Source organism: Corvus moneduloides, chromosome 1 (assembly GCF_009650955.1).
Source record: "Corvus moneduloides isolate bCorMon1 chromosome 1, bCorMon1.pri, whole genome shotgun sequence".
NCBI lineage: Eukaryota > Metazoa > Chordata > Aves > Passeriformes > Corvidae > Corvus > Corvus moneduloides.
In genome coordinates this window covers 43194168-43209050 of record NC_045476.1, presented here as the reverse complement: position 1 = coordinate 43209050, position 14883 = coordinate 43194168, and the positions used below count along the sequence as shown (strand labels likewise).

Below are 14883 nucleotides of genomic sequence, written 5' to 3'. Positions count from 1 at the left end.
CTTATGCTGATTAGTCCACATGGTCATTTTTTTCTCTTGAGTCGATGGTTGGAAACTCCCCCTGCCAGGATTACCTTTTACCCAGTCAGAGCTGATTCCAACACAGATGCTGAGCTGCCTTTGCTAGTTTCTTCCTTCGGAGTTCTGCAAAACGTCCTTGTGTCCAATAAATTCTGCACTCTTTGTGCCCACTGTCAGTGGTACATCCTTCTTCCCAAGCTTTGTAAACCTCCCTTGAGGTGTGAGATCATTGAAACACGTGGAGCCCCAACAAAGCAATTCTGTCAACAAGCAATTTGTCTTTCTAACACCTGGACATTACTTAGAGCTTGATTAACCTTTCTGGTTGATTTAGCTTGAAAGTATACAAAGATCAAACATCAAAGAATGTAATTTCTTAAGAAAATGTTTACCTAGTCCATATTTTGCAACATCGGGAGCCCCGTGGCAGGCAGTAACATCATCGAGGATACAAATCCCCTTTTGTAGTGCCCTGGTTTGACAGTACTGAGGGTGCCATACCTTCAGGCTCAGCTGGGTTGCCTGAGCAGGAATGTCACCGTAGTGACTTGGCCCTGCCACAACACCTGCCTGGCAATACCCGAAGTCTGTCCCAGGGAAGCAAAAAAAACCTGGTCTTCTTCTAGACATCTGGTTTGTGCTACTAGTGAAAGAACTGTGGTGAAGAACCTTGGACACAAAGGCCTGTGGAGATTTGCTTTATTAGGAACGAAGATTTAAGGCGTTCCAGGCAAGAGAGGTCTTTAAAATGCAAGCTGACTTCTGATTTCGTAGCTGATATTACCCTATGGCTCTGCTGCCTGCTTCTGACAGGTCACAGCTCAGCTTCTATGACTTTTAAAAATGGTGGTACATATCCCTCACAAAAGCTGAGATTTAACACAGGACAATTCACTTTTCCTGAGATTACATTTATTATTCCTACTAGCATAGTTAAAAAGTTACTATTTCAGCCCTCAGGGTGATGGAACTGGTACCAAAGTAATAAAATTTTAAATTTAAAATTATGCCATGTTCCTTGCCTGCTGCTTCAGTTTTTAACTTCCTTTTCATGTGTTTCATCTAGGCATGTGACTCTCAGTGCTGGTTACCCTAGGAAATGTAAAGATTAACTGTATTGCTATACATGTAACATAAATATGTAATGCATCTCAGTATGGCATTTGTAAACGATGCTTTGGAAATGCTCATAGAAAAGCAGTGTGAAAAATTTAGAAAACCAAGTGCTGACTTCCAACAAACTGCTAACACATTAAATGCCCAAGGAATTATATTTCTAAATTAAAAACAGACTCTTCATTTAAAAAAATATTGTGCACAAATGTTTACTTCTTCATTATTAAATATTGCATTTCTCTTCTTTCTGTTTTTTTTCCCCTTTTTTCTGCAGTACGTGCTTCATTGCTGTGCTACAGTTTGCATTTATAAGTAGCTGTGATTGGAGGTAATAAACATTACTGTGTTGTGTGGGGGTAAATTTATTTCAGTTTTCTTACTGCTATATAATAAAATTATGTAAAGGTATCATCCAACAGGTAAACCCACAATGTAATTAATTCATGTCCCTGTTGATGAGACTTTGACAAACATTTTATGCTCTGCCATGGTCTTCGTGTATTTTAAGTAAGGAACCACTGTCTTAAGTTAACTTAGTTGTTCCTACACATCATCCTCAGGCATAGATAGCGGCTTCATCTTAGTTCAGGTCATCCACTAAAGTTTCTGCATCTGGAAGCAGCAAAAACAAATAGTTATCTTTCTGCACCGGTGCTGTTGGCATATTTGTACATGTATTTGTAAGACGCTCCTGTAAAGCCAGTGATCATTTAGTCTTTGTTTACCTCCATCTCCTCCAGCAGCACTTCAGCATCCATGAGGAAGAAAATGCTTTCAGGGAATCATTTAGGTTGGAAAAGACCTTTAATATCATCGAATCCAGCCCTGCCAAGCCCACCACCAAACCCATGTCCCTAAGTACCATATCTACACCATCATTTAAATACCTCCAGCAATGGTGACTCAAACACCTCCCTGGGCAGCCTCTTTCAATGCTTGACAATGCTTTCAGTGCACAAATTATCTAATCTAACCTTCTCTGGCGCAACTTGAGGCTCTGTCCTCTTGTCCTGTCACTCCTTACCTGGCAGAAGAGCACGACCCCCACCGCACTACAACGCGCTGTCCGGGGGTTGTAGTGGGCGATAAGATCTTGCCTGCTACTACACCGGAGTGTTGGTTTGAAGGTTTTTACGGATATTTTTTTACTCTTCCTTTGCGTGATTTAAACACGTGGCTTGGGCAGGAAATTATTTCACCGCATTTTCCGCGGTGCTGAGCTATTTACACGATCACGCTGGCCGCCCGCCTACCCCGGCGGCCGCGGGGCGGGGCCAGGCGGGAGGAAGCGCTGCTGGGCCGCGCGTACCCGCACACCTCTTTCTTTCCCCCCGCGCCTGCAGAGTGGTGCGGCCTCGCGCCGTCGGAACGGGAGAGGGAGGCAGAGCGAACCATCGCGGAGAGGGGGGGAAGCGCGGCCGGCGGAGGTACCGCTGAGGGCCGGGGCGCAGGGAAGCGGAGGTTTTTAGCACGGGCCGGCGGGAGACGCTGCCCCTAGCGGGGCGGGCCGGGCCGGCAATGGCGGCGTGGGGCAGTGCCGTGGCGCTGGGGTTTGACTCCTGGTTTAAACTTTAAAAGTAGCCGTTGCCCTTGAAACTCCTGGGGCCGTCCGGTAGCTCTTGTTGACGGGGGGAAATTACCCTGCGCCTGGTTTTCCCGCACAGCAGGTATCGGGCGTTGTTGGGTCGGACAGGACGGCTCGGCACCGGGTGACGGCATTTCAGTAGAGGCTGCGTGGGGCTGCTGGACGATCTGCCTTACACAGCTCTGCAGTCATATTGTATGTGTATATTGATATATGGATGTATGCACACACATAAAATATGTTAATCTTATACGTTATTATATGTATGTGTAATAATATATATAAAATACGTTATCTTACATATATGTTATGCAATGCATATCATATATATCGTCTTTAAAACGTATATGTTATACATTATACTCTATGCATATGACTGCAGAGCTCTGTTTTATATTCTATATTATGTATAGACTAATATTAATTATATATTTATATATGTAACATACATTATATAATACTTAATATTACATATTACGTATAATATATCTTTTTATATACATATACACACACATACACTACATCTTTTCTAGAGTCCAGGCTAAGTGGCTTAAAAAACTGAAATGGCAAATTTGGCTCAGAATTTAAAGTAGGCTTCTTTAAAAATACTTTTGTTATAATTAATCTTAATAATTACATAAAATATGTATAAAATGTAATCTGTGATTACTTATTATTTTTATTCCCCATCCCAGGAAGTGTTCTTGGCCAGGCTGGATGTGGGTCTTTGCAGCCTGGTCTAGTGAAAGGTGTCCCTGCCCATGGCAGGGGTCATTGGAATGAGATGATCTTTAGGGTTCCTTTCAACCCAGGCCTTTCCATGGTTCCATGACATTTTTTAATAACGCTGCTGTGCACTTGTACTGCCACAGGTCTGAGTATTTTAGCAGGAGTGCATTAGCCCAGCAGCCCCTTATGGTCCTCATACAGCTCTGTATATTTTACCAAAGAGTTGGGGATGCCAAGTTGTCCTTTGTACGAGGCAAAAAGCAGGCAACCTGTTGAAGCCTGCGTCGTACATGTTGGAAGTGCTGTGCTGCAGCTTCTGCCCTGCTCCAGCAATTCAGATAGGTGCAATCAGACTGGCTCTGGACCTGGCAGTGGCCAAGGCAAGGAACTACAGCACAGTACAGCAGCATCACTGCTTGGCATGGTCCTCTCGTCCAGCCTCAAGTACTTGTGCTCAGGAGAGGCCTTCTGCCATTACTTGCTGTGTCTTTTGTTATGCAGGGTCTGGTGGTGTTGCCTTCAACGGAGGTAGTGCTGTGGTAGGAGGTAGTGCTGTGGTAAATCTTGCTCAAGCTACTTGAGATACTGTCCCCTAACAGTGTGATAACCCAAGGCTGATAAAGGGTAGGTGGAGGTGGAAAGATAAGGAGTCTTGTCCAAGTTGTGTAATTACATCGGTAGCAGAAACAAGACGAGTTTATTGACTTCTGTTTGAGGTTTCCAGACTGTTCTGTCTGATATGAAGGTTGAGATGACAGTATCCTCAACTTGGTAATGGTAGGACATACACTTTCAGGTGATCACACACTTTTTCCCTTAGAAGAATGAAGCTGTTAATGCTCATTGTTTCTACCTCCAGCCAACTGGCGGTTAAAGCTCCAGGGGAAATTTTGCAGCAAAACCAGAGAGTGCTTCACAGTCCACAGTGGTGCAAAGTCATATTCATCAGCAGCTTAATCTAGAAGAGCCCACTAAAGACATTGCTAAAGTGAATGTGTTTCTGTGCCATTATCTGCTGTAACTCATAGTATTCCTCATTACAGGCATGGAAACTATATCCCTTTCTTCAGGGTTGAAAATAGGCTGTTATGTATAAAGCAGGTTATTAATTTAATGTTCTTGAAATGTTTTCCACAATGGCTGCTTTATTGTTGTATTTGTCTTTCCCCACCCCCTCCACCCCACTCCAGTTACAGGAATGTGCTTGATTATTGCCACCATGTTCTCCCAGTGCTCACAGGATCTGTTAAAGATTGCAAATCTTCATCTCCGGAGTCTGAATTTAAATCTACATTTACAAAACCACAGAAGGGCTTTCAGCAAGTCACTGCCTGCATGTCGAAGGAAAGTAGTTGTTACAGGTATTGGCTTAGTGTCCCCTCTTGGTGTGGGGACTCAGTTTGTGTGGAAGCACCTTCTGGAAGGAGGCAGTGGGATTACATCACTAGATGGGGAAGAATATGCAGGCATCCCGTGTAGAGTGGCTGCTTGTGTGCCAAGGGGAAGCAAGGAGGGTGAGTTCAGTGAAGAAGGCTTTGTGTCGAAGTCAGAGATCAAATCCATGAGTTCTGCCACTGTGATGGCCATCGGTGCAGCAGAGCTCGCAATGAAGGACTCCGGCTGGTCTCCCCAGTCTGAACAGGATCGCTTAACTGCTGGTGTGGCAATTGGGATGGGAATGGTTCCACTGGAAGAAATTTCTGACACAGCTGCCTTATTTAAAACAAAGGGTTACAATAAGGTCAGCCCATTTTTTGTCCCCAAGATTTTAGTCAATATGGCAGCAGGCCATGTCAGCATTAAATACCAACTGAAAGGGCCAAATCATGCTGTGTCAACTGCTTGTACCACAGGTGCACATGCAGTTGGAGACTCCTTTAGATTCATTGCTGCTGGTGATGCTGATGTCATGCTGGCTGGAGGGACTGAGGCTTGCATTAGTCCTTTGTCTTTGGCTGGATTTGCAAGAGCCCGGGCCCTCAGCACGAGTTTTAACTCGAGCCCTAAAGCAGCCTGTCGGCCGTTTGATTTGCAGAGGGAGGGGTTTGTAATGGGAGAGGGTGCTGCTGTGCTGGTCTTGGAAGAGTATGGACATGCCGTACAAAGAGGTGCTAGGATCTATGCAGAAGTTTTAGGTTATGGACTGTCCGGTGATGCTTGCCACATAACAGCCCCTAACCCAGAGGGAGATGGTGCATTCAGGTAAGAACTCTATGTTGATTATAATGGCTACTTCATATGTTAGTTATAGTGGTTGTGTTTGTATCTGTCATTGTATACTTTTATAGAGAAAGGTGGTTCAATCTTGAATTAATATTCCAAAAGCTTGAAAATTTGAAAACTGAAAGAGCTTCTGGTAACATTGTGCCTCAATTCTCTTTTTTTAGTAGTAAGGTGAAGGCCATTTCTTGATAGAGTGAGCCTTTTTCCATAGAGCTATGAAAACTTTCTCTATGTGAAAACACTTTGCCTTTGGTGCATACAGCTGTTCACATGAGTCTCGATGGAAACATCTTTTTAAGATGTTTGTGGTGAGATAGAATCTTTCCAGGTTCTCCTTCACCCTTTGTCCATCAAGAAGATAGACCCCCTTACAAAAGCTAGGAATTTTTGTTGCAAGGGATCTCAGGTGATGAAAGCTGTAGAGCACTCAGAGGATGTAGTTTGTTAGAATACTGAATACTTAATTTGGATGCAGCTAAGAGTGTTGGTGAAGGGGCATAGCAGAAATACACTTTAGTACTGTTTAGGGAGGTGGTAAAGCTTCATCACTGTTTATCTCATCAAAACCAGTTCACAGGTAGATGATACTCATCTAATCATTATTGACCTAATTAAATTGTGAGCTAAATTACATGTGTAAGTTGGTGAGCATTGTGTAGGCTGAGTACTATTGCCGGCACTGGAATCTTTACTAAAGATTTAGTTTGCCTTATTCTGAACGTATGTGAATATTTAATACCAAAATTCAATATAGCACTGCACAAGTAGATCAAACTTCTGCATGGTATTGTAAAGCTGTGTTTGCATCTTTATAAGGTTAACAGATTTTTCTAGAAGTGTAAATATACCATGTTTCCATCGATGCTCTTTGAGTCATATTTAATTGTTTTGCAGACTTAGGTGTGAGATGAGTAATCAGGAGTGTCTTATCTCATATTTTCAGACTTGTTTACCCTTGAGATGATATGGCAATACATTGTAATAGAATTTTTGTGTATTTTATGATTGCAGTAGCATATAAATTAAATTCACAGTAGGAAGAGTTGAAAGTTAATCTGGGTATCTCAGGAATGTTGAGCTTTTCCACCCTTGAGATGAGATAATACATTTTAATACTGTCTTCAAGCCAGTATTTTGTTCCTGCAGTGGTATATGGATTAAATCTGGAATATATGTGCTTATCTTACTTTTCTGTAGGAATTTTATTTGCCACATCAAAAAAAATCAGAGGAATATATTTTTTGTCATCTTCTAATAACTACTTCTGTTGGAGGCTAAATATGTGTGTTGGAATAAACCAGCAGGAAAGGAGAGGCAAAGCCAGACTCAGAAGTGTGGATATAAAGAGTGTCCTACACAAGTAATCTGGTATCTTCTTAAGTGAATATGTTCATTGCAGATAATGTATTTAACTAAATTAATGTATCTCATAGTTATCAGTAACCTCTTTTTCTGAATATTGGCTCATTATCTAGTGACAGTGAGCATCAGTGGTCTCCACCCTAAGCTAAGCTAGATGCTTCTAAGGGTAGAAGGCCGTAGTAGAGACATTTAAATTTGTCCAGAAACCTGTACTATCCTTTTTTGAGCTTCCTTTTACTTCCTTATTTTTCATAAATTTCAAAAGAGTCAGTGGTCTTTTACTCATAGGTGCTATGTTAAGTTGTTATGTGCAAGGAGAGATGTCTGATTCGTCTTCTTCTTTGAGGGAAATCTATGAGAAAATCGCAATATGGAACTGTGTTGATCCTTCCATGGTTTTAATAAAAAAGCATGTTTTATAGATGCAGTCACAGTGCACAAGTCATCAGGAGTCAAATGAAACATACCATGTCAGGGTAAAAGAGTGTGACTTTCAGTAAATTTCATTATAAAATGAAATATAGGAATTTGTGCTATCTCCTTGACACTTTCTAGTCTCTGGAAAGCATGCAAAAGAAGCTCATGTGGAGAATGACTGCAGATGTTTTCTTTCATTTCTCAGTATTTTTGTTGGGGAGAGCATATCTAAATTTTTCTAATAATATCGGTAGTTATTTCTCTCTCAAACATTTTCAAATTTTACATTGAAAAGGGTGTTCGATACATTAATGTAGTCTGTAGAGATTGACTGTCATATCTTCTTTTCTTCTTTGTATTTTTCCTAGTTGTGGAATTTTTAAGAGCAAGTCTGATTTTATAGTGGGCCTCACTTTTCTCTTCCTCTGGTACCTAATGTAGATGCTAATGTGCTTAGATGAGTTAGCCTCTTGTCATTTACATCTCTGCTAGAGCAGATTTTCACACTTGATAAACATTTTAAAAACAACCTATACTTTTTCTTTTGGTTTGTACATTTGACAAAAATATATTGGGCAAATCAGCATTCTCTTGTCTTTCTTTCCTTAGGTGCATGTCTGCAGCAATAAAAGATTCTGGGATCAAACCTGAAGATGTAACATATGTCAATGCACATGCAACTTCTACACCTCTAGGAGATGCTGCTGAGAATCAAGCAATCAAGAGACTTTTTAAAGATCACTCACGTAATATTGCAGTTTCCTCAACAAAAGGAGCAACGGGACATCTCTTGGGGGCTGCAGGAGCTATTGAAGCAGCTTTTACTGCACTGTCCTGCTACCATGGAATTTTGCCACCTACTCTAAACTTACAGAAAACAGAGGCAGAGTTTGATCTCAATTATGTTCCATTGACAGCTCAGGAGTGGAAAACTGACAAACGGCGTATAGCACTCACAAATTCATTTGGCTTTGGTGGCACTAATGCAACTCTGTGCTTTGCAAGTGTTTAACTTACGCTAAGAATGTTGTGAAAAAATGGCACCAACGATGGTTTTCTGTACTTCTATCCCTGGTGTGTACTGTAATCTTTTCTCAGCTTTGAGAGTTGCTCATTTGATACATAAGAACTTTATTCAGCCTAACATTTACACCAGTAATTCTTTCAGAAAGAGGGAACTTCTTTTACTCATTTTAATAAAAATAAATAAAAGATCTGTTCTTTGTGTGATGAAGAAGCTTTTGTTCTTGACTAGAGCAGGAGACATGGTCAAACTGCGTTAGAATAAATTTTTCTATGCATATGACAAAGAAATTGTTTGGAAGCGTTTATACAAAAGAGAGGCTGGCTAACAAGCTAGGACTCCACAGTTGATGAATTAACTGCATGGTGATACGTGGTTTATGACTGAGCTCCCCTTTGTTACCCACTCCATATAGAATTCTGCTTTTTTTCTCACGGTAAATTGTCTCAAATATCATAGGTTTATGTACATTCTTCCACACAGGTGATATTCAGGGGACAATAATATAGACATTCATGTCGGGCACTGGTTCATTTTCTTTTTGTCTTTATTCATTTCCATTTGTTGTGTTTCCTCATTAGCCATGGGGTTACAGTGAAGGATGCATACAGCATGACCTGTACATCTTCCATGTGGCACAGGGATAGAATTAGTAGGTCATGACCTGTTTTGCTCTGAAATTTTGTTCAAGCATAGTAAGGTAGATATTCAAGTATGGCACTGAAGATTTGAAAAATAGTTATACAGAAAGGAATAAGTATCTTGGGAAGTATGTGGTTTTTCTGCCAAAATGGAAAAGTAGAACTAGCAAAATTTGTTAAATAAGGTCTCTTAGGAAAAAAAAATGTCTTCAAGAAATAAATCTGAGAGAACAGGAACACTATACCTAAAGCTAACATATTGATGAGGATGTAGTTTTGCAAAGAAAAAATAAAGGACTTAGTCTATTCCTTCTGGCACCAGAAGCATCTTAGCCAAATAGTGGCTTGATTGATAGTGCAAATGTGGGTGAAGTTTGATATTCCCATCGGTGGGTTAGTTCATTAAAAGACTTTTCACCAGTGTTCTTTTTGAAATTGTCAGTCTTTGCCTTTGACCTGTGTAAGTGGAGGGGAAGTAACTTGCTAGATTTAAAATAAATGACATAAAAAGTAGCTGCACTTGTAAGTAAATTTCATTCTGGAATGAGCTTACTAATGGGCTATCATGAGGCTGAGCTGTACCCTAAAACCTCATTATTTACACAAATGGTCGGAATGCTGATATTGAACAGCATAATTTTTGCATTTGCTGTCTTTACTGAATAGAAAGTTAAAGAGGCTGATGTGAAAAATGCAGTTGGAGAATGATTAAGACTATTTCAGAAGCTGAGTTCATACAGAACAGTGCAGCCCAGAACAGATTAATGAATAATAAGCCTGAAAGTAAAATGATATATTACCAAAGGCAAAATGTGAAAGCATACAAGCAAGAGAGACTATGGGAGTTTGCTGTCAGGGAAAATACCGACAAATCTCTCACCTTATTTTAATTAACAGTGGCAGTACAATGAATGAGGATCTGGATTGAATACAATATAAAAGGCAGAATATAAAATCCAACAACACCCTCTGCAAATTATATGCAAAAAGAAATTGATTTAAAGAATTCAGACTCCAGGAGAGAGCTAGCAGGCGGGCGGTGAATGTGGAGGCAATCATCCAGCAAGCTTCTTCGGGAGATGGTATTTTTTCAGGTAGTTGTGATTCCGGGCAGAATAAAGGAAGACTTGATAGTGTTGCATTATTGTGGACTGGAAGTACAGTCTAACTAAACTCACCCAGTCTTGTTACATAGCTGCAGACCTGTAATTAATACTGCGACAGAGGTGCCTCCTTTTCCCTCTTGACAGCAGAGATCATGGCCCAGGAGTATTGGGTGCAAGCTGTAGTGTGCCAACCATGAAAAGATAGATGATACTGTCACAGAGAAAAATAAATCTGAAATTGAAATGATTAAAAGATATTTCTCCTCTCTTCAGCCCACTGCAATTTAATCATCTGGTGCAGGTATCCTTTAAACCATGAAAGCCTTGTGACAAGAATTATTTTATGTGTTTTGATTATGGATGATTTTAAGACACCTAGATGCAGTAGTAGTGTACCCTGTAGGGAATCCAGCTTTTTAAAAAAATTAATAGAGCCCAAGTTTAACCCCTGTCATGTTTATAAAGTTTTCACTTTTATGTACTTTCTTGGAATCATCTCTTTTTATCACATACCCCACTCAGCTGATCAGGGACTACTTACTGCTAATTACTGCTTTAATATGGTAGCTGCAAATATAAAAGGAAAGTAGATCTGTGTTGCTAAACTACTAAGTGGGCAAATTGACCAATGTATTAAAACAATGCTTTCTCTTAAAATGCTATTTTCATCTTCAATAATCGAGAGAGGTAAGCATCCACAGTCTGGATTTTAAAAGCTTCATATTTAGACTTACAAGTCCGGAGTCACTTACCATCTGATAAGCAAAACTTGGAGATGCTGGTAGAGTGTTTATTTCGAAGCCTACTTCTCAAGTGGTGCAACACACTTGTGAGAGCCAAATGCTCCAGGCAGGATCAGAGAGTGGCTGAGGCTGGAAGGCACTTCTGGAGATTGCCTAGTCCAGCCCCACTTCTCCAAGCAGGGCCAGCTAGAGCAGGTTGCTCAAGGCCATGTCTTGCTGGGTTTTGAGTATCTCTTGGGATGGAGACTCCACAGCCTCTCTAGGCAACCTGTGCCACTGCTTGGTCACTCTCACTGTAAGAAATTTCTCACATTTAAATAGAATTTCCCGTATTTAAATTTGTACCCATTGCCTCTTATCCTTTCAGTGGACACTACTGAGAAGAGTCTGGCTCCCTCTTCTTCATTCCCTCCTCAGGTATTCATACATGTTGATAAGACCTCATAGGAACCTGTCTCATCTAGGCTGAAAAGTCCTGGCTCCCTCATCCTCTCCTTCCATGTCAGATGCCCCAGGTCCTTTATCATCTTTGTGACTCTTCACTGGACTTACTCCAGTATGAACATTTCTCATGTACTGGGGAGCCCAGGACTGAACCCAGCTCTGCAGATATGTCTCTGATGTGTGGGGGAAGGATCATCTCCTATGAGCTTCTGCTGTTGCTGCGCTTCCTGATGGAGCCCACAATGCTTTTGGTCTTCCTTGCTGCAAAGGCATCTGGTCCATCAGGACCACTGGGTCTTCTTCTGCCAACCTACTTTCCAGCTGGTTAAAATATTGTTTAGATTTGAAGAAAAGATTTTAACTAAATCTAATGTTTTTAGAAATAAATGCATTTGAAACAAAAATTAGAATTATGGTAACTTACCTGAACTCATTTACTTAAAGGAACCTAATAAAAACGTGTTATAAAAAAATGTAAACAGCATATGCTTGCTGAAATCTTACAGAGGTCAAGCCACTGGTTGGCGTTAATTACTGTCTGTCCCAGAAGCAGTTCTTTTAAATTATGAACCTCATTTCATTTCAGACTTCTGTAGCTTGTTCTGCAAGTGTAGAGAGAAATATTCCTCATGTTAGTTTACTGCAGATCGCTTTAGTTCAGCGTGAAGAAGTTTTTTACTTTGGTATACAGCGTATTTTTGGTTAATGAAAGAATTCATAGAATAATGTCTTGCTAGTTCCTAAATTATTTCAAATTAAATCCAGTTAAATCTTGAAAGAAACCCTGAGCAAAATCTTTTATTTTCAGTAAAAATGGGATTCACAGTTTTCAAATATGATAATAGAAATCAACAATAGGTATACACTAAGCTATAGTTTTTCCAAGGCATCTATGGCATCCTTTTGAACAAAAAGTTAACTAATACAAAAATTATCTTTAGATGCAAGTCAGCATGATTTCCTGCTTACCAGCTGATGATAGTTTGCCTTTCTCTAGCATGGACACTCTGAATATACTCTGTATCATATTTCATGATTTCTCAAGACACGAGTGGGAAATGCGTACAACAAAACCTTGGGTTTGAGGACCAGCTTTGTCCCATCACCCTTCCCACCATGCCTTACAGCCAGAGCCATCCATGCTAGGGATCTGTGCCAAGTCCCTTGGTGCTGTCAGAGGGTTTGGGGTGGCATCTTTGTGAGGCCAGCGTTTTGAGTTTTGTGACCAGATGGGGCATGAGAAAACAGTTGGTACAAAAGCATCCAGGGGGTTCACTCTCAATCCTGTGACCTAATTTGTCTTTCCTTTTGTGTTTTAATGACTTCAAAAGCAGACTTTAAGGACAGGGGAATGGTGGAGTATGTTTGTTGAAATAAAGAGGAAAGTCTCTGTGATAAGAAACATGAGAAGCTCTATTGATTTTAAAACGTGGTTGGAATGTTCTAGAAGGTGGATTTTCGCAAAGCAAAGCAGGGCAGCATCTCAGAGGTGAAGGACTTTTCAGGTAGAGTGGAAAACAACTGGTATAAGTTTGCAAAAGGATTAATTTTGCTATCTGTTGTTTAACATATGCTTTTTTATTTAGTAAAGCTTTACAGTGATTGTTGATGTCAGAAAAAAAATTAAATGTATGTATATTTTCAGCTATATGCGGTCTTCTATTAGAGTATAATTGGGAGAGGAGGCATTTGAGTTTTTGAGGACTATGTGGAGCATTGCTACCTTGGACAATTTCTGAGAAAAGGTTTCTAAATACTCTTTTTTCCCCCCACACTGTAGGATTTAGACTGGCAAATGTTCCTCCTATTCTGAAGCAGAAAGTAGATGTTACTGTATCAGAGAATGAAAAGAATGTATAACGAATTGATGACTTTTTCTCTCCCCCCTTTCTTCTTCCATCTTCACTCTCTTACATCCTTTCCTAATTTATGTAAATAATACATAACCACTAGCTTTTGCTTTCTGAAAAAGGAAAAAACCAACTTTGGCTATATTTTTTCAGTTTGAATCATGGAGGTAAGTATCATCTTAAAGCAATAAACATCCCAAATGTTGAATTAATTCCATTCTTTGGAATGTATAAACCTTGGTTTATAGAAGTGCATGTTTCGAAGAGAAGCACAGTGTTTCAAATTCAGCAGATACAGTGGACTGTACTGCAGAATGGAAATTATTAGTGCTTTTAAGGGCATGTAAAAATCCTAATCTCTCTGAATTTCCCTGATTGTCTTTGAGCAATGTCTTGTGAAAATACACCAGCTTCTTCTGTAGCAGTAAAAATGGACAAACGTCTTTGCATGGTACTTGAAATACCTAGAGTACATCCTTTTTCTGTCAGAGGCTCTCTGTGCAGCTTAATTGATAAATATTCTTAACTTCCTTCATTTTCAATTATGCAGATCACATTTCACCTGGAACAAAATGCCATTTGATCTTTAAGTAGCACTGTGAGTTTGGGAAAGTCTCACAGGGCTTCTGCTGATCATCTGGACACAGTCAAACTTCGCTATCTCTCATGATGTGGGGAGAGTAACTACCCTCAAGATTTGGATTCTGTAGCAATGTTGGCCCATACTCACTAGCTAGCTTTCACAACACAGGAAATTGAAGCTAGAATTAACATTTATCACAGCTAAGACCATAGTGAAAATATTTCTTCCATCTGGATATTTCCAGCAATATCATATAGGCTTTTAAGTTTAACCATCTTAGATTTGTAATAGTAATTCTGTATCTATCATAGTTTTAGGAATATACTTTTAGTTCCTTTTATTTTTTTACTTTTTACTTTTTAATATGGGCTCCTGTTTGTTTTCTAAAACTAGCAACAGTAATGAAAAAACTAGGATGAAGGCAGTTTTATAACCTAAGCAAAATGTGAAATAGTTTCTACTTAGGCAGTAGACACCACTCCAAATTTTGTAACAATGATGATTAATTTTAACTTGGTAGAAGGCCAATTTCCTACCTGCAGTTATTGAACTGTAGAGAAATATGCCAATATCAATTGCTTATAGCCAGTACCTCTGTGTAGGAGGCACAATAATTTTAGTATGACAGCTAATATACAGGTATATCAAACTGGTAGCTATTGCAGCCCAAGGTCTCTGACAAAATATAATAGGAATGAAGTGAAATAAAATAGCAATAAAAAGGATTGAAAAAAGACCTATGCTCATGAGGAGCAGAAGAAATGCAAATGAGGAACTATAATTGAAAAAGAGAGAAATATTTTTTAATGTGGGTCTTGTAGTTCTCCTAGAGTGCTATTAAGCAAATCAGATGCTGAATAGCTGGACATCCATGTGATAGTTAATATAATTTTGTAGTTTCCTCTTTTTGTCACTGTCAAGATTTTGGTGTTAAATGTTATTGGTCTGAGCAGCGGTCAGTTGTTCCATGCCTAATGGACTGTTTCCTGGAGTTCAGAATGCCATCAAGCAGTCTCTGGGCTGAAACAAGAAATAAAAT

General features: G+C 39.8%; 1 protein-coding gene and 1 long non-coding RNA gene across 6 annotated transcripts; one reads left to right on the top strand and one right to left on the bottom strand.

Moving 5' to 3' along the window:
- Positions 1–704: 704 nt before the first annotated feature.
- On the bottom strand, positions 705–2406 carry LOC116443674. Its single transcript, XR_004240022.1, has 2 exons — positions 2162–2406; positions 705–1749 (listed from the first exon to the last, which is right to left on the bottom strand). It is a non-coding gene; the product is annotated as an uncharacterized LOC116443674 (long non-coding RNA).
- A 36-nt stretch (positions 2407–2442) lies between these two features.
- On the top strand, positions 2443–8673 carry OXSM (3-oxoacyl-ACP synthase, mitochondrial). Of its 5 annotated transcripts, none has more exons than XM_032107984.1 (3): positions 2443–2564; positions 4648–5653; positions 8063–8673. In XM_032107984.1, exons 2-3 carry the CDS (start codon positions 4650–4652, stop codon positions 8463–8465), a joined length of 1407 nt encoding a protein of 468 aa, XP_031963875.1. In that variant the 5' UTR covers positions 2443–2564; positions 4648–4649; the 3' UTR covers positions 8466–8673. The 5 variants fall into 5 exon arrangements, with proteins under 5 accessions (XP_031963875.1, XP_031963852.1, XP_031963865.1 ...); XM_032107961.1 differs by having other exon boundaries at positions 2449–2564; positions 4642–5653; XM_032107974.1 differs by lacking the exon at positions 2443–2564 and adding an exon at positions 2578–2804.
- The last annotated feature ends 6210 nt before the right edge of the window (positions 8674–14883 follow it).